The sequence below is a fragment of the Salmo salar genome, chromosome 18 (genome assembly GCF_965601325.2).
Source record: "Salmo salar chromosome 18, fSalSal1, whole genome shotgun sequence".
Classification (NCBI taxonomy): domain Eukaryota; kingdom Metazoa; phylum Chordata; class Actinopteri; order Salmoniformes; family Salmonidae; genus Salmo; species Salmo salar.
The window spans coordinates 61,598,399-61,621,498 of record NC_138308.1 but is presented as its reverse complement, the minus strand read 5'-3'; the positions used below and the strand labels follow the sequence as shown (position 1 = coordinate 61,621,498).

Here is a 23,100-nt window from a genome sequence, read left to right as displayed (position 1 = left end):
CTATTACCCTCTACATATAACTGTTCTGTTACTTCCTCTATTATCCTCTACATATAACTGTTCTGTTACTTCCTCTATTATCCTCTACATATAACTGTTCTGTTACTTCCTCTAGCACCCTCTACATATAACTGTTATGTTACTTCCTCTATTATCCTCTACATATAACTGTTCTGCTACTACCTCTATTACCCTCTACATATAACTGTTCTGTTACTTCCTCTAGCATCCTCTACATATAACTGTTCTGTTACTTCCTCTATTATCCTCTACATATAACTGTTCTGTTACTTCCTCTATTATCCTCTACATATAACTGTTCTGTTACTTCCTCTAGCACCCTCTACATATAACTGTTCTGTTACTTCCTCTATTAACCTCTACAAAAACTGTTCTGTTAATACCTCTATTATCCTCTACATATAACTGTTCTGTTACTTCCTCTATTATACTCTACATATAACTGTTCTGTTACTTCCTCTAGCATCCTCTACATATAACTGTTCTGTTACTTCCTCTAGCACCCTCTACATATAACTGTTCTGATACTTCCTCTATTACCCTCTACATATAACTGTTCTGTTATTTCCTCTAGCACCCTCTACATATAACTGTTCTGTTACTTCCTCTAGCATCCTCTACATATAACTGTTCTGTTACTTCCTCTATTATCCTCTACATATAACTGTTCTGTTACTTCCTCTAGCACCCTCTACATATAACTGTTCTGTTACTTCATCTATTATCCTCTACATATAACTGTTCTGTTACTTCCTCTAGCCCCCTCTACATATAACTGTTCTGTTACTTCCTCTATTATCCTCTACATATAACTGTTCTGTTACTTCCTCTATTACCCTCTACATATAACTGTTCTGTTACTTCCTCTAGCACCCTCTACATATAACTGTTCTGTTACTTCCTCTAGCACCCTCTACATATAACTGTTCTGTTACTTCCTCTATTATCCTCTACATATAACTGTTCTGTTACTTCCTCTATTACCCTCTACATATAACTGTTCTGTTACTTCCTCTAGCCCCCTCTACATATAACTGTTCTGTTACTTCCTCTATTATTCTCTACATATAACTGTTCTGTTACTTCCTCTAGCACCCTCTACATATAACTGTTCTGTTGCTTCCTCTATTATCCTCTACATATAACTGTTCTGTTAATACCTCTATTATCCTCTACATATAACTGTTCTGTTACTTCCTCTATTATCCTCTACATATAACTGTTCTGTTACTTCCTCTAGCACCCTCTACATATAACTGTTCTGTTACTTCCTCTAGCACTTTCCACATATAACTGTTCTGTTACTTCCTCTAGCCCCCTCTACATATAACTGTTCTGTTACTTCCTCTATTATTCTCTACATATAACTGTTCTGTTACTTCCTCTAGCACCCTCTACATATAACTGTTCTGTTACTTCCTCTAGCACCCTCTACATATAACTGTTCTGATACTTCCTCTATTACCCTCTACATATAACTGTTCTGTTACTTCCTCTAGCCCCCTCTACATATAACTGTTCTGTTACTTCCTCTATTATCCTCTACATATAACTGTTCTGTTACTTCCTCTAGCACCCTCTACATATAACTGTTCTGTTACTTCCTCTAGCACCCTCTACATATAACTGTTCTGTTACTTCCTCTAACCCCCTCTACATATAACTGTTCTGTTACTTCCTCTATTATCCTCTACATATAACTGTTCTGTTACTTCTTCTATTATCCTCTACATATAACTGTTCTGTTACTTCCTCTAGCACCCTCTACATATAACTGTTCTGTTACTTCCTCTATTATCCTCTACATATAACTGTTCTGTTACTTCCTCTATTACCCTCTACATATAACTGTTCTGTTACTTCCTCTAGCACCCTCTACATATAACTGTACTGTTACTTCCTCTAGCCACCTCTACATATAACTGTTCTGTTACTTCCTCTATTATCCTCTACATATAACTGTTCTGTTACTTCCTCTATTATCCTCTACATATAACTGTTCTGTTACTTCCTCTAGCACCCTCTACATATAACTGTTCTGTTACTTCCTCTAGCATCCTCTACATATAACTGTTCTGTTACTTCCTCTAGCCCCCTCTACATATAACTGTTCTGTTACTTCCTCTATTATTCTCTACATATAACTGGTCTGTTACTTCCTCTAGCACCCTCTACATATAACTGTTCTGTTACTTCCTCTATTATCCTCTACATATAACTGTTCTGTTAATACCTCTATTATCCTCTACATATAACTGTTCTGTTACTTCCTCTATTAGCCTCTACATATAACTGTTCTGTTACTTCCTCTAGCACCCTCTACATATATCTGTTCCGTTACTTCCTCTAGCACTTTCCACATATAACTGTTCTGTTACTTCCTCTAGCACCCTCTACATATAACTGTTCTGTTACTTCCTCTATTACCCTCTACATATAACTGTTCTGTTACTTCCTCTATTATCCTCTACATATAACTGTTCTGTTACTTCCTCTATTATCCTCTACATATAACTGTTCTGTTACTTCCTCTAGCACCCTCTACATATAACTGTTATGTTACTTCCTCTATTATCCTCTACATATAACTGTTCTGCTACTACCTCTATTACCCTCTACATATAACTGTTCTGTTACTTCCTCTAGCATCCTCTACATATAACTGTTCTGTTACTTCCTCTATTATCCTCTACATATAACTGTTCTGTTACTTCCTCTATTATCCTCTACATATAACTGTTCTGTTACTTCCTCTAGCACCCTCTACATATAACTGTTCTGTTACTTCCTCTATTATCCTCTACAAAAACTGTTCTGTTAATACCTCTATTATCCTCTACATATAACTGTTCTGTTACTTCCTCTATTATACTCTACATATAACTGTTCTGTTACTTCCTCTAGCATCCTCTACATATAACTGTTCTGTTACTTCCTCTAGCACCCTCTACATATAACTGTTCTGATACTTCCTCTATTACCCTCTACATATAACTGTTCTGTTATTTCCTCTAGCACCCTCTACATATAACTGTTCTGTTACTTCCTCTAGCATCCTCTACATATAACTGTTCTGTTACTTCCTCTATTATCCTCTACATATAACTGTTCTGTTACTTCCTCTAGCACCCTCTACATATAACTGTTCTGTTACTTCATCTATTATCCTCTACATATAACTGTTCTGTTACTTCCTCTAGCCCCCTCTACATATAACTGTTCTGTTACTTCCTCTATTATCCTCTACATATAACTGTTCTGTTACTTCCTCTATTACCCTCTACATATAACTGTTCTGTTACTTCCTCTAGCACCCTCTACATATAACTGTTCTGTTACTTCCTCTAGCACCCTCTACATATAACTGTTCTGTTACTTCCTCTATTATCCTCTACATATAACTGTTCTGTTACTTCCTCTATTACCCTCTACATATAACTGTTCTGTTACTTCCTCTAGCCCCCTCTACATATAACTGTTCTGTTACTTCCTCTATTATTCTCTACATATAACTGTTCTGTTACTTCCTCTAGCACCCTCTACATATAACTGTTCTGTTGCTTCCTCTATTATCCTCTACATATAACTGTTCTGTTAATACCTCTATTATCCTCTACATATAACTGTTCTGTTACTTCCTCTATTATCCTCTACATATAACTGTTCTGTTACTTCCTCTAGCACCCTCTACATATAACTGTTCTGTTACTTCCTCTAGCACTTTCCACATATAACTGTTCTGTTACTTCCTCTAGCCCCCTCTACATATAACTGTTCTGTTACTTCCTCTATTATTCTCTACATATAACTGTTCTGTTACTTCCTCTAGCACCCTCTACATATAACTGTTCTGTTACTTCCTCTAGCACCCTCTACATATAACTGTTCTGATACTTCCTCTATTACCCTCTACATATAACTGTTCTGTTATTTCCTCTAGCACCCTCTACATATAACTGTTCTGTTACTTCCTCTAGCATCCTCTACATATAACTGTTCTGTTACTTCCTCTATTATCCTCTACATATAACTGTTCTGTTACTTCCTCTAGCACCCTCTACATATAACTGTTCTGTTACTTCATCTATTATCCTCTACATATAACTGTTCTGTTACTTCCTCTAGCCCCCTCTACATATAACTGTTCTGTTACTTCCTCTATTATCCTCTACATATAACTGTTCTGTTACTTCCTCTATTACCCTCTACATATAACTGTTCTGTTACTTCCTCTAGCACCCTCTACATATAACTGTTCTGTTACTTCCTCTAGCACCCTCTACATATAACTGTTCTGTTACTTCCTCTATTATCCTCTACATATAACTGTTCTGATACTTCCTCTATTACCCTCTACATATAACTGTTCTGTTATTTCCTCTAGCACCCTCTACATATAACTGTTCTGTTACTTCCTCTAGCATCCTCTACATATAACTGTTCTGTTACTTCCTCTATTATCCTCTACATATAACTGTTCTGTTACTTCCTCTAGCACCCTCTACATATAACTGTTCTGTTACTTCATCTATTATCCTCTACATATAACTGTTCTGTTACTTCCTCTAGCCCCCTCTACATATAACTGTTCTGTTACTTCCTCTATTATCCTCTACATATAACTGTTCTGTTACTTCCTCTATTACCCTCTACATATAACTGTTCTGTTACTTCCTCTAGCACCCTCTACATATAACTGTTCTGTTACTTCCTCTAGCAACCTCTACATATAACTGTTCTGTTACTTCCTCTATTATCATCTACATATAACTGTTCTCTTACTTCCTCTATTACCCTCTACATATAACTGTTCTGTTACTTCCTCTAGCCCCCTCTACATATAACTGTTCTGTTACTTCCTCTATTATTCTCTACATATAACTGTTCTGTTACTTCCTCTAGCACCCTCTACATATAACTGTTCTGTTACTTCCTCTATTATCCTCTACATATAACTGTTCTGTTAATACCTCTATTATCCTCTACATATAACTGTTCTGTTACTTCCTCTATTATCCTCTACATATAACTGTTCTGTTACTTCCTCTAGCACCCTCTACATATAACTGTTCTGTTACTTCCTCTAGCACTTTCCACATATAACTGTTCTGTTACTTCCTCTAGCCCCCTCTACATATAACTGTTCTGTTACTTCCTCTATTATTCTCTACATATAACTGTTCTGTTACTTCCTCTAGCACCCTCTACATATAACTGTTCTGTTACTTCCTCTAGCACCCTCTACATATAACTGTTCTGATACTTCCTCTATTACCCTCCACATATAACTGTTCTGTTATTTCCTCTAGCACCCTCTACATATAACTGTTCTGTTACTTCCTCTAGCATCCTCTACATATAACTGTTCTGTTACTTCCTCTATTATCCTCTACATATAACTGTTCTGTTACTTCCTCTAGCACCCTCTACATATAACTGTTCTGTTACTTCATCTATTATCCTCTACATATAACTGTTCTGTTACTTCCTCTAGCCCCTCTACATATAACTGTTCTGTTACTTCCTCTATTATCCTCTACATATAACTGTTCTGTTACTTCCTCTATTACCCTCTACATATAACTGTTCTGTTACTTCCTCTAGCACCCTCTACATATAACTGTTCTGTTACTTCCTCTAGCACCCTCTACATATAACTGTTCTGTTACTTCCTCTATTATCCTCTACATATAACTGTTCTGTTACTTCCTCTATTACCCTCTACATATAACTGTTCTGTTACTTCCTCTAGCCCCCTCTACATATAACTGTTCTGTTACTTCCTCTATTATTCTCTACATATAACTGTTCTGTTACTTCCTCTAGCACCCTCTACATATAACTGTTCTGTTACTTCCTCTATTAGCCTCTACATATAACTGTTCTGTTAATACCTCTATTATCCTCTACATATAACTGTTCTGTTACTTCCTCTATTATCCTCTACATATAACTGTTCTGTTACTTCCTCTAGCACCCTCTACATATAACTGTTCTGTTACTTCCTCTAGCACTTTCCACATATAACTGTTCTGTTACTTCCTCTAGCACCCTCTACATATAACTGTTCTGTTACTTCCTCTAGCACTTTCCACATATAACTGTTCTGTTACTTCCTCTAGCACCCTCTACATATAACTGTTCTGTTACTTCCTCTATTATCCTCTACATATAACTATTCTGTTACTTCCTCTATTATCCTCTACATATAACTGTTCTGTTACTTCCTCTAGCACACTCTACATATAACTGTTCTGTTACTTCCTCTATTATCCTCTACATATAACTGTTCTGCTACTTCCTCTATTACCCTCTACATATAACTGTTCTGTTACTTCCTCTAGCACCCTCTACATATAACTGTTCTGATACTTCCTCTATTACCCTCTACATATAACTGTTCTGTTATTTCCTCTAGCACCCTCTACATATAACTGTTCTGTTACTTCCTCTAGCATCCTCTACATATAACTGTTCTGTTACTTCCTCTATTATCCTCTACATATAACTGTTCTGTTACTTCCTGTATTACCCTCTACATATAACTGTTCTGTTACTTCCTCTATTATCCTCTACATATAACTGTTCTGTTACTTCCTGTATTACCCTCTACATATAACTGTTCTGTTACTTCCTCGATTATACTCTACATATAACTGTTATGTTACTTCCTCTAGCCCCCTCTACATATAACTGTTCTGTTACTTCCTCTATTATCCTCTACGTATAACTGTTCTGTTACTTCCTCTAGCCCCCTCTACATATAACTGTTCTGTTACTTCCTCTATTATCCTCTACATATAACTGTTCTGTTAATACCTCTATTATCCTCTACATATAACTGTTCTGTTACTTCCTCTAGCACCCTCTACATATAACTGTTCTGTTACTTCCTCTATTATCCTCTACATATAACTGTTCTGTTACTTCCTCTAGCACCCTCTACATATAACTGTTCTGTTACTTCCTCTATTGTCCTCTACATATAACTGTTCTGTTACTTCCTCTATTACCCTCTACATATAACTGTTCTGTTACTTCCTCTATTATCCTCTACATATAACTGTTATGTTACTTCTCTAGCCCCCTCTACATATAACTGTTCTGTTACTTCCTCTATTATCCTCTACATATAACTGTTCTGTTACTTCCTCTATTATCCTCTACATATAACTGTTCTGTTACTTCCTCTATTATCCTCTACATATAACTGTTCTGTTACTTCCTCTATTAGCCTCTACATATAACTGTTCTGTTACTTCCTCTATTATCCTCTACATATAACTGTTCTGTTACTTCCTCTATTATCCTCTACATATAACTGTTCTGTTACTTCCTCTAGCACCCTCTACATATAACTGTTCTGTTACTTCCTCTATTATCCTGTACATATAACTGTTCTGTTACTTCCTCTATTATCCTCTACATATAACTGTTCTGTTACTTCCTCTAGCACCCTCTACATATAACTGTTCTGTTACTTCCTCTATTATCCTCTACGTATAACTGTTCTGTTACTTCCTCTAGCCCCCTCTACATATAACTGTTCTGTTACCCCCTCTATTATCCTCTACATATAACTGTTCTGTTAATACCTCTATTATCCTCTACATATAACTGTTCTGTTACTTCCTCTAGCACCCTCTACATATAACTGTTCTGTTACTTCCTCTATTATCCTCTACATATAACTGTTCTGTTACTTCCTCTAGCACCCTCTACATATAACTGTTCTGTTACTTCCTCTATTATCCTCTACATATAACTGTTCTGTTACTTCCTCTAGCACCCTCTACATATAACTGTTCTGTTACTTCCTCTAGCCCCCTCTACATGTAACTGTTCTGTTACTTCCTCTATTATCCTGTACATATAACTGTTCTGTTACTTCCTCTATTATCCTCTACATATAACTGTTCTGTTACTTCCTCTAGCACCCTCTACATATAACTGTTCTGTTACTTCCTCTATTATCCTCTACATATAACTGTTCTGTTACTTCCTCTAGCACCCTCTACATATAACTGTTCTGTTACTTCCTCTATTATCCTCTACATATAACTGTTCTGTTACTTCCTCTAGCACCCTCTACATATAACTGTTCTGTTACTTCCTATATTATCCTCTACATATAACTGTTCTGTTACTTCCTCTAGCACCCTCTACATATAACTGTTCTGTTACTTCCTCTAGCCCCCTCTACATGTAACTGTTCTGTTACTTCCTCTAGCATCCTCTACATATAATACAAAGTGTGGCCCAACTGGCATCCTATTACCTACATAGTGCACTACTTTTAACAAGCGCTCTATAGGGTACCATGTGGGACTCAGCCATACCGTGTGTAGATACCTCTCCTTCCTCAACAGCTCCTTGTCTTCCTCAAACACTACTAACCCTGGGGACATACTGCTGATGGTATAGGAGTAGAGAGTAGTAACATAGACCAGGACTTCATCATAATGTAGGATCCGCAAACACTACTAACCCTGGGGACATACTGCTGATGGAATAGGAGTAGAGAGTAGTAACATAGACCAGGACTTCATCATAATGTAGGATCCTGAAACACTACTAACCCTGGGGACATTCTGCTGATGGTATAGGAGTAGAGAGTAGTAACATAGACCAGGACTTCATCATAATGTATGATCCTCTAACACTACTAACCCTGGGGACATACTGCTCTGCTCTGATAGGCTGAGACAGCATGGTACTGCCGGCTCTCTGCTCTGATAGGCTGAGACAGCATGGTACTGCCGGCTCTCTGCTCTGATAGGCTGAGACAGCATGGTACTGCCGACTCTCTCCTCTGATAGGCCCATTAATATGTCACAGCTCTCTCTTAGCTCTCTGATAGGCATATTAATATGATGTCACAGCTCTCTCTCAGCTCTCTGATAGGCCTATTAATATGATGGCACAGCTCTCTGATAGGCCCATTCATATGATGTCACAGCTTTAAGTCAGCTCTCTGATAGGCCCATTAATATGGTGTCACAGCTCTCTGATAGGCCAATCAACTGTGTTGTCAACAACATAGACACATTCTGCATCCCAAATGGCATCCTATTCCCTATGTAGTGCAATACCTATACCTCCTCCCTATAGGTTACCAGACAGACTCCTCCCTCCATCCTCCCTATAGGCTACCAGCCAGGGACAGACTCCTCCCTCCATCCTCCCTATAGGCTACCAGTCAGAGACAGACTCCTCCCTATAGGCTATCAGACAGGGACAGACTCCTCCCTATAGGCTACCAGTCAGAGACAGACTCCTCCCTCCATCCTCCCTATAGGCTACCAGTCAGGGTCAGACTCCTCCCTCCATCCTCCCTATAGGGTACCAGTCAGACTCCTCCCTCCATCCTTCCTATAGGCTACCAGTCAGGGACAGACTCCTCCCTCCATTCTCCCTATAGGCTACCAAATCAAATTTCAAATCAAATTTATTTATATAGCCCTTCTTACATCAGCTGATATATCAAAGTGCTGTACAGAAACCCAGCCTAAAACCCCAAACAGCAAGCAATGCAGGTGTAGAAGCACGGTGGCTAGGTAAAACTCCCTAGAAAGGCCAAAACCTAGGAAGAAACCTAGAGAGGAACCAGGCTATGAGGGGTGGCCAGTCCTCTTCTGGCTGTGCCGGGTGGAGATTATAACAGCACATGGCCTAGATGTTCAAATGTTCATAAATGACCAGCATTGTCAAATAATAATAATCATAGTAGTTGTCGAGGGTGCAACAAGTCAGTAACACAAGAGTAAGTGTCAGTTGGCTTTTTCATAGCCGATCTTTGAGAGTATCTCTACCGCTCCTGCTGTCTCTAGAGAGATGAAAACAGCAGGTCAGAGACAGACTCCTCCCTCCATCCTCCCTATAGGCTACCAGTCAGGGACAGACTCCTCCCTCCATCCTCCCTATAGGCTACCAGACAGACTCCTCCCTCCATCCTCCCTATAGGCCACCAGTCAGAGACAGACTCCTCCCTCCATCCTCCCAATAGGCTACCAGTCAGACTCCTCCCTCCATCCTCCCTATAGGCTACCAGTCAGAGACAGACTCCTCTCTCCATCCTCCCTATAGGCTACCAGTCAGGGCTCCTCCCTCCATCCTCCCTATAGGCTACCAGTCAGGGACAGACTCCTCCCTCCATCCTCCCTATAGGCTACCAGTCAGAGCTCCTCCTATCTTGTTATGTATCTCTCAGAGGAGGAGAGGGGCGGGGCTAACCTTAGTTGCAGCGTCCACATTGGCTCCCAGCTTGATGAGCTGTGTGACCACCTCGGCATGGCCCTCTTTAGAGGCCAGGTGGAGGGCGTTGAGGCCATTCTACAGCAGGACAGAGAATACAGAAAGATACAGGTCAACACAGACACATCAGGAGCTATGGATTATCAATATCATAACATTTACAAATAACTAATATAGTTTAGGGGCCGGGAATAACTCATGTAGTTTAGGGGCCGGGAATAACTCATGTAGTTTAGGGGCTGGGTTTCACTGAGGTGATTTCCAAAGAAAGCTGAGGGAGTTGTCTATCTGACCTGGTTGGGTTAGGGTTCAGAGTTTAGGGGTTAGGGTTCAGAGTTTAGGGTTTAGGGGTCAGAGTTTAGGGGTTAGAGCTTAGGGGTTAGGGGTCAGAGTTTAGGGGTTAGGGGTCAGAGTTTAGGGGTCAGAGCTTAGGGGTCAGAGTTTAGGGGTGTCAGGTAGCCTAGGGGTCAGAGCTTTGGGCCAGTAACCAAAAGGTTGCTGGATCAAATCCTCGCGCTGACAAGGTATAAATCTGTAATTCTGCCCCTGAACAAGGCAGTTAACCCACTGTTCCCCGGTAGGCCGTCATTGTACATAAAAATGTCCCTAGTTAAATAAAGGTTACATTTAAAAACTTTTTTTAAAGGGGTCAGAGCTTCGGAGTCATTGTTAGGGACTGACCTGGTTACAGATGTTGATTTCGACCCCAGTCTTCAGGTAATCCAAAGCCTTCTCTAGGTTCCCTGCCCGGGCTGCTCTCAAGTAGCTGGCATTACTGTCAATCTGGAACACACAGAGATCACCTAGGTTACGATCTACACCGACTGGACATGTGACACGCGTCGTTGTAAGGATGGTCGGACCAAGGTGCAGCGTGGTAGGCTAACATTTTACTTTTATTAAAAATGAACACCGACAAAACAACAAAATACAAAACAAATGTCAAGTTTTGCAGGCTACACATCAACTATGCAAAAACAAGATCCCACAAACTAAGGTGGGAAAAAGGCTGCCTAAGTATGATCCCCAATCAGAGACAACGATAGACAGCTGCCTCTGATTGGGAACCATACCCGGCAAACAAATAAATAGAAAAACTAGAATGCTCACCCAAATCACACCCTGACCTAACCAAAGAGAGAAATAAAAAGGCTCTCTAAGGCCAGGGCGTGACAGACTTGAGTACCCCATGTATACTCCAGTCAAACACAGAGAGATCACACACACACACACACACACACACACACACACACACACACACACACACACACACACACACACACACACACACACACACACACACACGACAGTTAGTACACCATGTTTAACAGACAATAGTCCCTGATTAACAACCAGTAGTCTCTGATTAACAGACAGTAGTCTCTGATTAACAGACAGTAGTCTCTGATTAACAGACAGTAGTCCCTGCTGATTAACAGACAGTAGTCTCTGATTAACAGACAGTAGTCCCTGATTAACAGACAGTAGTCCCTGCTGATTAACAGACAGTAGTCCCTGATTAACAGACAGTAGTCCCTGATTAACAGACAGTAGTCCCTGATTAACAGACAGTAGTCCCTGCTGATTAACAGACAGTAGTCTCTGATTAACAGACAGTAGTCCCTGCTGATTAACAGACAGTAGTCCCTGCTGATTAACAGACAGTAGTCCCTGCTGATTAACAGACAGTAGTCCCTGATTAACAGACAGTAGTCCCTGATTAACAGACAGTAGTTCCTGCTGATTAACAGACAGTAGTCCCTGATTAACAGACAGTAGTCCCTGCTGATTAACAGACAGTAGTCTCTGATTAACAGACAGTAGTCCCTGCTGATTAACAGACAGTAGTCTCTGATTAACAGACAGTAGTCCCTGCTGATTAACAGACAGTAGTCCCTGATTAACAGACAGTAGTCTCTGATTAACAGACAGTAGTCCCTGCTGATTAACAGACAGTAGTCTCTGATTAACAGACAGTAGTCCCTGCTGATTAACTGACAGTAGTCCCTGATTAACAGACAGTAGTCTCTGATTAACAGACAGTAGTCCCTGATTAACAGACAGTAGTCCCTGATTAACAGACAGTAGTCCCTGATTAACAGACAGTAGTCTCTGATTAACAGACAGTAGTCCCTGCTGATTAACAGACAGTAGTCCCTGATTAACAGACAGTAGTCTCTGATTAACAGACAGTAGTCTCTGATTAACAGACAGTAGTCCCTGCTGATTAACAGACAGTAGTCTCTGATTAACAGACAGTAGTCCCTGCTGATTAACAGACAGTAGTCCCTGATTAACAGACAGTAGTCTCTGATTAACAGACAGTAGTCCCTGCTGGCTACCTGCCAGGGAGACAGACAGAGAGACAGATGCCATGCCAACATTATAGCTGGCCCTGTGCACTGTTTGTCTGATAGATAGGCTATATGATTAGCATTGTGCAGATAGAGCAGATTACTGACTGGTGTTATGGAGAATATGAGTAAATTCTAGGCTGTAACCAGGTAGTAATATCTGGGCTGTAAACAGGAAGTAATATCTGGGCTGTAAACGGATAGTAATATCTGGGCTGTAAGGTGTGTCTCTCTGATCTGATCTTGGTGCAGTGCCGTAATGTAGTAAAGATTTCTGATCCTGACACACCCTAGTCACACACACACACACACACACACACACACACACACACACACACACACACACACACACACACACACACACACACACACACACACACACACACACACACACACACACACACACACACAGGCAGCAGGCAGTCTGAACACATATATACCCCCTACTGCCTGAGCGTCTGCAGTCTGAGGCTGATGGCTGATAATTACAGCTGAGTCTGCAGAATGCTTCATGAGATTACACAGCACAAACTAGAGGAGGTTACTGTCTCTGTTAAACTAGAGGTTACTGTCTCTGTAGAATGTTAAACTAGAGGAGGTTACTGTCTCTGTAGAATGTTAAACTAGAGGAGGTTACTGTCTCTGTAGAATGTTAAACTAGAGGTTACTGTCTCTGTAGAATGTTAAACTAGAGGTTACTGTCTCTGTAGAATGTTAAACTAGACGTTACTGTCTCTGTAGAATGTTAAACTAGAGGAGATTACTGTCTCTGTAGAATGTTAAACTAGAGGTTACTGTCTCTGTAGAATGTTAAACTAGAGGTTACTGTCTCTGTAGAATGTTAAACTAGAGGAGGTTACTGTCTCTGTAGAATGTTAAACTAGAGGTTACTGTCTCTGTAGAATGTTAAACTAGAGGAGGTTACTGTCTCTGTAGAATGTTAAACTAGAGGTTACTGTCTCTGTAGAATGTTAAACTAGAGGTTACTGTCTCTGTAGAATGTTAAACTAGAGGAGGTTACTGTCTGTGTAGAATGTTAAACTAGAGGTTACTGTCTGTGTAGAATGTTAAACTAGAGGAGGTTACTGTCTCTGTAGAATGTTAAACTAGAGGTTACTGTCTCTGTAGAATGTTAAACTAGAGGTTACTGTCTCTGTAGAATGTTAAACTAGAGGTTACTGTCTCTGTAGAATGTTAAACTAGAGCTACTGTCTCTGAAGAATGTTAAACTAGAGGAGGTTACTGTCCCTGTAGAATGTTAAACTAGAGGAGGTTACTGTCTCTGTAGAATGTTAAACTAGAGCTACTGTCTCTGAAGAATGTTAAACTAGAGGAGGTTACTGTCCCTGTAGAATGTTAAACTAGAGGAGGTTACTGTCTCTGTAGAATGTTAAACTAGAGGTTACTGTCTCTGTAGAATGTTAAACTAGAGGTTACTGTCTCTGTAGAATGTTAAACTAGAGGTTACTGTCTCTGTAGAATGTTAAACTAGAGGTTACTGTCTCTGTAGAATGTTAAACTAGAGGTTACTGTCTCTGTAGAATGTTAAAATAGAGGAGGTTACTGTCTCTGTAGAATGTTAAACTAGAGGAGGTTACTGTCTCTGTAGAATGTTAAACTAGAGGTTACTGTCTGTGTAGAATGTTAAACTAGAGGAGGTTACTGTCTCTGTAGAATGTTAAACTAGAGGAGGTTACTGTCTCTGTAGAATGTTAAACTAGAGCTACTGTCTCTGAAGAATGTTAAACTAGAGGAGGTTACTGTCCCTGTAGAATGTTAAACTAGAGGAGGTTACTGTCTCTGTAGAATGTTAAACTAGAGGTTACTGTCTCTGTAGAATGTTAAACTAGAGGTTACTGTCTCTGTAGAATGTTAAACTAGAGGTTACTGTCTCTGTAGAATGTTAAACTAGAGGTTACTGTCTCTGTAGAATGTTAAACTAGAGGTTACTGTCTCTGTAGAATGTTAAAATAGAGGAGGTTACTGTCTCTTTAGAATGTTAAACTAGAGGAGGTTACTGTCTCTGTAGAATGTTAAACCAGAGGAGGTTACTGTCTCTGTAGAATGTTAAACTAGAGGAGGTTACTGTCTCTGTAGAATGTTAAACTAGAGGTTACTGTCTCTGTAGAATGTTAAACTAGAGGTTACTGTCTCTGTAGAATGTTAAACTAGAGGTTACTGTCTCTGTAGAATGTTAAACTAGAGGTTACTGTCTCTGTAGAATGTTAAACTAGAGGTTACTGTCTCTGTAGAATGTTAAAATAGAGGAGGTTACTGTCTCTGTAGAATGTTAAACTAGAGGAGGATACTGTCTCTGTAGAATGTTAAACTAGAGGTTACTGTCTCTGTAGAATGTTAAACTAGAGGTTACTGTCTCTGTAGAATGTTAAACTAGAGGTTACTGTCTCTGTAGAATGTTAAAATAGAGGAGGTTACTGTCTCTGTAGAATGTTAAACTAGAGGAGGTTACTGTCCCTGTAGAATGTTAAACTAGAGGAGGTTACTGTCTCTGTAGAATGTTAAACTAGAGGTTACTGTCTCTGTAGAATGTTAAACTAGAGGTTACTGTCTCTGTAGAATGTTAAACTAGAGGTTACTGTCTCTGTAGAATGTTAAACTAGAGGTTACTGTCTCTGTAGAATGTTAAACTAGAGGTTACTGTCTCTGTAGAATGTTAAACTAGAGGTTACTGTCTCTGTAGAATATTAAAATAGAGGAGGTTACTGTCTCTGTAGAATGTTAAACTAGAGGAGGTTACTGTCTCTGTAGAATGTTAAACTAGAGGTTACTGTCTGTGTAGAATGTTAAACTAGAGGAGGTTACTGTCTCTGTAGAATGTTAAACTAGAGGAGGTTACTGTCTCTGTAGAATGTTAAACTAGAGGTTACTGTCTCTGTAGAATGTTAAACTAGAGCTACTGTCTCTGAAGAATGTTAAACTAGAGGAGGTTACTGTCCCTGTAGAATGTTAAACTAGAGGAGGTTACTGTCTCTGTAGAATGTTAAACTAGAGGTTACTGTCTCTGTAGAATGTTAAACTAGAGGTTACTGTCTCTGTAGAATGTTAAACTAGAGGTTACTGTCTCTGTAGAATGTTAAACTAGAGTTTACTGTCTCTGTAGAATGTTAAACTAGAGGTTACTGTCTCTGTAGAATGTTAAACTAGAGGTTACTGTCTCTGTAGAATGTTAAAATAGAGGAGAATACTGTCTCTGTAGAATGTTAAACTAGAGGAGGTTACTGTCTCTGTAGAATGTTAAACCAGAGGAGGTTACTGTCTCTGTAGAATGTTAAACTAGAGGTTACTGTCTCTGTAGAATGTTAAACTAGAGGTTACTGTCTCTGTAGAATGTTAAACTAGAGGTTACTGTCTCTGTAGAATGTTAAACTAGAGGTTACTGTCTCTGTAGAATGTTAAAATAGAGGAGGTTACTGTCTCTGTAGAATGTTAAACTAGAGGAGGTTACTGTCTCTGTAGAATGTTAAACTAGAGGTTACTGTCTGTGTAGAATGTTAAACTAGAGGAGGTTACTGTCTCTGTAGAATGTTAAACTAGAGGAGGATACTGTCTCTGTAGAATGTTAAACTAGAGGTTACTGTCTCTGTAGAATGTTAAACTAGAGGTTACTGTCTCTGTAGAATGTTAAACTAGAGCTACTGTCTCTGAAGAATGTTAAACTAGAGGAGGTTACTGTCCCTGTAGAATGTTAAACTAGAGGAGGTTACTGTCTCTGTAGAATGTTAAACTAGAGGTTACTGTCTCTGTAGAATGTTAAACTAGAGGTTACTGTCTCTGTAGAATGTTAAACTAGAGGTTACTGTCTCTGTAGAATGTTAAACTAGAGGTTACTGTCTCTGTAGAATGTTAAACTAGAGGTTACTGTCTCTGTAGAATGTTAAAATAGAGGAGGTTACTGTCTCTGTAGAATGTTAAACTAGAGGAGGTTACTGTCTCTGTAGAATGTTAAACCAGAGGAGGTTACTGTCTCTGTAGAATGTTAAACTAGAGGAGGTTGTCTGTAGTAAGTATTCACCTTGGGTAACCCCCCCCTCTTCTTTGTCTAATGGTATTCTCCTTGGGTCCCCCCCCCCCCCCCCCCTCACAGGGCTGTCTCTGAGGTCAATCTGTTTAACACCTGTTCTTTCTAGAACAAACAGTGTGATGTGGAGATATGTAGAGCCTCCCTGGAGAAATAATCCCACAGCATCTGTCTCCCTCGCCAAAGACTTCTCAAGAGAAAAGATGCCTCATTTCACAGTCTACCACAGACTATGTTCCTTTCATGCAAAACTTCAACAGGAAACAGAGAGTTGATGAAGCTCAACATGTCCTGCCATGTGGAGCGGACCTGGAGCACCAAGTCTGGGACCAAAAGGCTCCTGAACAGCTTCTACCCCCAAGCCATTATACTGCTGAACAGCTTCTACCCCCAAGCCGTTAGCATAAGCACACACACACACACACACACACACACACACACACACACACACACACACACACACACACACACACACACACACACACACACACACACACACACACACACTCTTCATCTGCTGCTACTCTGTTTATTATCTATCCTGATTGCCTCGTCCCTTTCACCCCGACCTACATGTACATACTCTATTACCTCAATTACCTCAACTACCTGGAACCCCTGCACATTGACTAGGTACTGGTACTTCCTGTATATAGCCATGTTATTACCTGGTACTCCCTGTTAATAACCATGTTATTACCTGGTATTTCCTGTATATAGCCATGTTATTACCTGGTACTCCCTGTATATAGCCATGTTATTACCTGGTACTTCCTGTATATAGCCATGTTATTACCTGGTACTCCCTGTATATAGCCATGTTATTATCTGGTACTCCCTGTATATAGCCATGTTATTATCTGGTACTCCCTGTATATAGTCATGTTATTACCTGGTATTTCCTGTATATAGCCATGTTATTACATGGTACTTCCTGTATATAGCCATGTTATTACCTGGTACTTCCTGTATATAGCCATGTTATTACCTGGTACTCCCTGTATATAGCCATGTTATTACCTGGTACTTCCTGTATATAGACATGTTATTACCTGGTACTTCCTGTATATAGCCATGTTATTACATGGTACTTCCTGTATATAGCCATGTTATTACCTGGTACTTCCTGTATATAGCCACGTTATTACCTGGTACTCCCTGTATATAGCCATGTTATTACCTGGTACTTCTTGTATATAGACATGTTATTACCTGGTACTCCCTGTATATAGCCATGTTATTACCTGGTACTCCCTGTATATAGCCATGTTATTACCTGGTACTCCCTGTATATAGCCATGTTATTACCTGGTACTTCCTGTATATAGCCATGTTATTACCTGGTACTCCCTGTATATAGCCATGTTATTACCTGGTACTTCCTGTATATAGCCTCGTAATTGTTTTTATTGTGTTACCATTTCCTTTTTTATTTAGAAAATATGTGTCTTACTTTTAAACTCTTCACAGTAGGGAACGGGATTGTAAGCAAGCATTTCACTGTCTACTACACCTGTTGTATTCAGCATTTCACTATGAGGTCTACTACACCTGTTGTATTCAGCATTTCACTGTGAGGTCTACTACACCTGTTGTATTCAGCATTTCACTGTAAGGTCTACTACACCAGTTGTATTCAGCATTTCACTGTAAGGTCTACTACACCTGTTGTATTCAGCAATTCACTGTAAGGTCTACTACACCTGTTGTATTCAGCATTTCACTGTGAGGTCTACTACACCTGTGGTATTCAGCATTTCACTGTGAGGTCTACTACACCTGTTGTATTCAGCATTTCACTGTAAGGTCTACTACACCTGTTGTATTCAGCATTTCACTGTGAGGTCTACTACACCTGTTGTATTCAGCATTTCACTGTAAGGTCTACTACACCTGTTGTATTCGGCGCTTGTGACCATTTCAGTGATGTGATCTATTATGACTGTTTGCAATGCCTCTGGTCAGAATGGCCTCTGGACGTCCTAGACAACAGTCTGCATTACATACCGAGAGCCAAGCATGCAGCTGGTCTGACAGTGTCGTCCTGGTTATAGTACAGCATCATGACAGGGGTTAGGCTCTCTGAGGGGACTTTACAGCTGGTCTGACAGTGTTGTCCTGGTTATAGTCCAGCATCATGACAGGGGTTAGGCTCTCTGAGGGGACTTTAGAGCTGGTCTGACAGTGTTGTCCTGGTTATAGTCCAGCATCATGACAGGGGTTAGGCTCTCTGAGGGGACTTTAGAGCTGGTCTGACAGTGTTGTCCTGGTTATAGTCCAGCATCATGACAGGGGTTAGGCTCTCTGAGGGGACTTTACAGCTGGTCTGACAGTGTCGTCATGGTTATAGTCCAGCATCATGCTCTCTGAGGGGACTTTACAGCTGGTCTGACAGTGTCGTCCTGGTTATAGTCCAGCATCATGACAGGGGTTGGGCTCTCTAAGGGGACTTTACAGCTGGTCTGGCAGTGTTGTCCTGGTTATAGTCCAGCATCATGACAGGGGTTGGGCTCTCTGAGGGGACTTTACAGCTGGTCTGGCAGTGTTGTCCTGGTTATAGTCCAGCATCATGACAGGGGTTGGGCTCTCTGAGGGGACTTTACAGCTGGTCTGACAGTGTCGTCCTGGTTATAGTCCAGCATCATGACAGGGGTTGGGCTCTCTGAGGGGACTTTACAGCTGGTCTCACAGTGTTGTCCTGGTTATAGTCCAGCATCATGACAGGGGTTGGGCTCAATGAGGGGACTTTACAGCTGGTCTGACAGTGTTGTCCTGGTTAAAGTCCAGCATCATGACAGGGGTTGGGCTCTCTGAGGGGACTTTACAACTGGTCTGACAGTGTTGTCCTGGTTATAGTCCAGCATCATGACAGGGGTTGGGCTCTCTGTGTTGTTTCTTCAGCGGGTAGCTAGAGGATAATGAAATCAGACCACATAAAGCATGGACCCTAACGTTTCAGCAGGTAGCTAGAGCGTAATGAGATCAGACCACATAAAGCATGGACCCTAACGTTTCAGCAGGTAGCTAGAGGATAATGAGATCAGACCACATAAAGCATGGAACCTAACGTTTCAGCGGGTAGCTAGAGGATAACGAGATCAGACCACATAAAGCATGGACCCTAACGTTTCAGCAGGTAGCTAGAGGCTAATGAGATCAGACCACATAAAGCATGGACCCTAACGTTTCAGCGGGTAGCTAGAGGATAATGAGATCAGACCACATAAAGCATGGACCCTAACGTTTCAGCGGGTAGCTAGAGCGTAATGAGATCAGACCACATAAAGCATGGAACCTAACGTTTCAGCAGGTAGCTAGAGGATAATGAGATCAGACCACATAAAGCATGGACCCTAACGTTTCAGCGGGTAGCTAGAGCGTAATGAGATCAGACGACATAAAGCATGGACCCTAACGTTTCAGCAGGTAGCTAGAGGATTATGAGATCAGACCACATAAAGCATGGACCCTAACGTTTCAGCGGGTAGGTAGAGGATAATGAGATCAGACCACATAAAGCATGGACCCTAATGTTTCAGCAGGTAGCTAGAGGGTAATGAGATCAGACCACATAAAGCATGGACCGTAACGTTTCAGCGGGTAGCTAGATGATAATGAGATCAGACCACATAAAGTATGGACCCTAACGTTTCAGCGGGTAGCTAGAAGATAATGAGATCAGACCACATAAAGCATGTTATCATACCATACAGTAGATGGTTAGCATATCAACAGAGACCTCAGCCATCAGAATGGGAGGTGAAGTCCCAAATGGCACCCTATTCCCTTTATAGTGCACTACTAACCCATAGGACTCTGGTCAGAAGTAGTGCACTACTAACCCATAGGACTCTGGTCAGAAGTAGTGCACTACTAACCCATAGGACTCTGGTCAGAAGTAGTGCACTATGTAGGAAACGTAAATCCTGCCTGGTAATCTAGTGATCAAACTGTGAAAACAGGAAGTTAACTACTATGACTGGGTCTGTGTGAAGGTCAGCTGATGTTCTGTTCATGAGAACTACCAGGAACTACCCTAACTCTAACTACCAGGATCTACCAGGAACTACCCTCACCCTAACTACCAGGAACTACCCTAACCCTAACTACCAGGATCTACCAGGAACTACCCTCACCCTAACTACCAGGAACTACCCTAACCCTAACTACCAGGATCTACCAGGAACTACCCTAACCCTAACTACCAGGATCTACCAGGAACTACCCTAACCCTAACTACCAGGAACTACCCTAACCCAAACTACCAGGATCTACCAGGAACTACCCTAACCCTAACTACCAGGATCTACCAGGAACTACCCTAACCCTAACTACCAGGATCTACCAGGAACTATTCTAACCCTAACAACCAGGAACCACCCTAACCATAAATACCAGGATCTACCAGGAACTAACCTAGCTACCAGGAACTACCCTAACCCAAACTACCAGGATCTACCAGGAACTACCCTAACCCTAACTACCAGTATCTACCAGGAACTACCCTAATCCTAACTACCAGGATCTACCAGGAACTACCCTAACCCTAACTACCAGGAACTACCCTAACCCTAACTACCAGGATCTACCAGGAACTACCCTAACCCTAACTACCAGGATCTACCAGGAACTACCCTAACCCTAACTACCAGGATCTACCAGGAACTACCCTAACCCTAACTACCAGGATCTACCAGGAACTACCCTAACCCTAACTACCAGGATCTACCAGGAACTACCCTAACCCTAACTACCAGGATCTACCAGGAACTAACCTAACCCTAACTACCAGGAACCACCCTATCCCTAACTACCAGGAACTAAATTACTATTATTTCACCTTCCACTGCTCAACAATCTCCCTCCCACTGTAGTCAGGTGATATACACCTCTCTCCAATCTCCCTCCCACTGTAGTCAGGTGATATACACCTCTCTCCAATCTCTCTCCCACTGTAGTCAGGTGATATACACCTCTCTCCAATCTCCCTCCCACTGTAGTCAGGTGATACACACCTCTCTCCAATCTCTCTCCCACTGTAGTCATGTGATATACACCTCTCTCCAATCTCCCTCCCACTGTAGTCAGGTGATTTACACCTCTCTCCCACTGTAGTCAGGTGATATACACCTCTCTCCAATCTCTCTCCCACTGTAGCCAGGTGATATACACCTCTCTCCCATCTCCCTCCCACTGTAGCCAGGTGATATACACCTCTCTCCCATCTCCCTCCCACTGTAGCCAGGTGATATACACCTCTCTCCCACTGTAGTCAGGTGATATACACCTCTCTCCAATCTCCCTCCCACTGTAGTCAGGTGATATACACCTCTCTCCAATCTCCCCCCCGCTGTAGTCAGGTGATATACACCTCTCTCCAATCTCTCTCCCACTGTAGTCAGGTGATATACACCTCTCTCCAATCTCCCTCCCACTGTAGTCAGGTGATATACACCTCTCTCCAATCTCCCTCCCACTGTTGTCAGGTGATATACACCTCTCTCCCACTGTAGTCAGGTGATATACACCTCTCTCCAATCTCTCTCCCACTGTAGTCAGGTGATATACACCTCTCTCCAATCTCCCTCCCACTGTAGCCAGGTGATATACACCTCTCTCCCACTGTAGTCAGGTGATATACATCCAATCTCAACGTCTATAGCATCATATAGTCCCCACAGTCCCCACATGTCATCACAGTCCCTCTCTGTCCTCATAGTTTCTCTGTTCCCACAGTGTCTCTGTCTCTCTGTCCTCATAGTTTATCTGTCCCCCACAGTGTCTCTGTCCTCATAGTGTCTCTGTCCTCACAGTCCTATCTGTCTCTCTGTCCTCATAGTGGCTCTGTCCCCAGTGTCTTTATCCTCATAGTGGCTCTGTCCCCACAGTGTCTCTGTCTCTCTGTCTTCATAGTGTCTCTGTCTTCACAGCCCTCTCTGTTTATCTGTCCTCACTGTGTCTCTGTCCCAACAGGCCCTCTGTCCCCACAGTGTTTATGGCCTCATAGTGTCTCTGTCCTCATAGTGTCTCTGTCCTCATAGTGCCTCTGTCCCCACAGTGTCTCTGTCCCCACAGACCCTCTGTCCCCACAGACCCTCTGTCCCCACAATCTCTCTGTCACCACACAGCAGTAGCAGTGGTCAAGATCAGGTGTCTCATTAAACATCCCTGTTCATATCTACTACAGTAACATCCCTGTTAATGTTCATATCTACTACAGTAACATCCCTGTTCATATCTACTACAGTAACATCCCTGTTAATGTTCATATCTACTACAGTAACACCCTGTTCATATCTACTACAGGAACATCACTGTTAATGTTCATATCTACTACAGTAACATCCCTGTTCATATCTACTACAGTAACATCCCTGTTAATGTTCATATCTACTACAGTAACATCCCTGTTAATGTTCATATCTACTACTG

At 41.2% G+C, this 23,100-nt stretch overlaps 1 protein-coding gene across 20 annotated transcripts in view; it reads right to left on the bottom strand.

Annotated features, from left to right (window-relative positions):
- ank3b (ankyrin 3b) overlaps positions 1 to 23,100 on the bottom strand; it is a 692,976-nt gene that overhangs the window by 367,273 nt on the left and 302,603 nt on the right. For all 20 annotated transcript variants that reach the window (XM_082965026.1, XM_082965032.1, XM_082965030.1 and 17 more), the window contains exons 2-3: positions 10,957 to 11,058; positions 10,255 to 10,353 (exon numbers count right to left, since the gene is read on the bottom strand). In XM_082965026.1, coding sequence (XP_082821152.1) covers positions 10,255 to 10,353; positions 10,957 to 11,058 — 201 coding nt within the window. The remainder of the gene's footprint in view (positions 1 to 10,254; positions 10,354 to 10,956; positions 11,059 to 23,100) is intronic.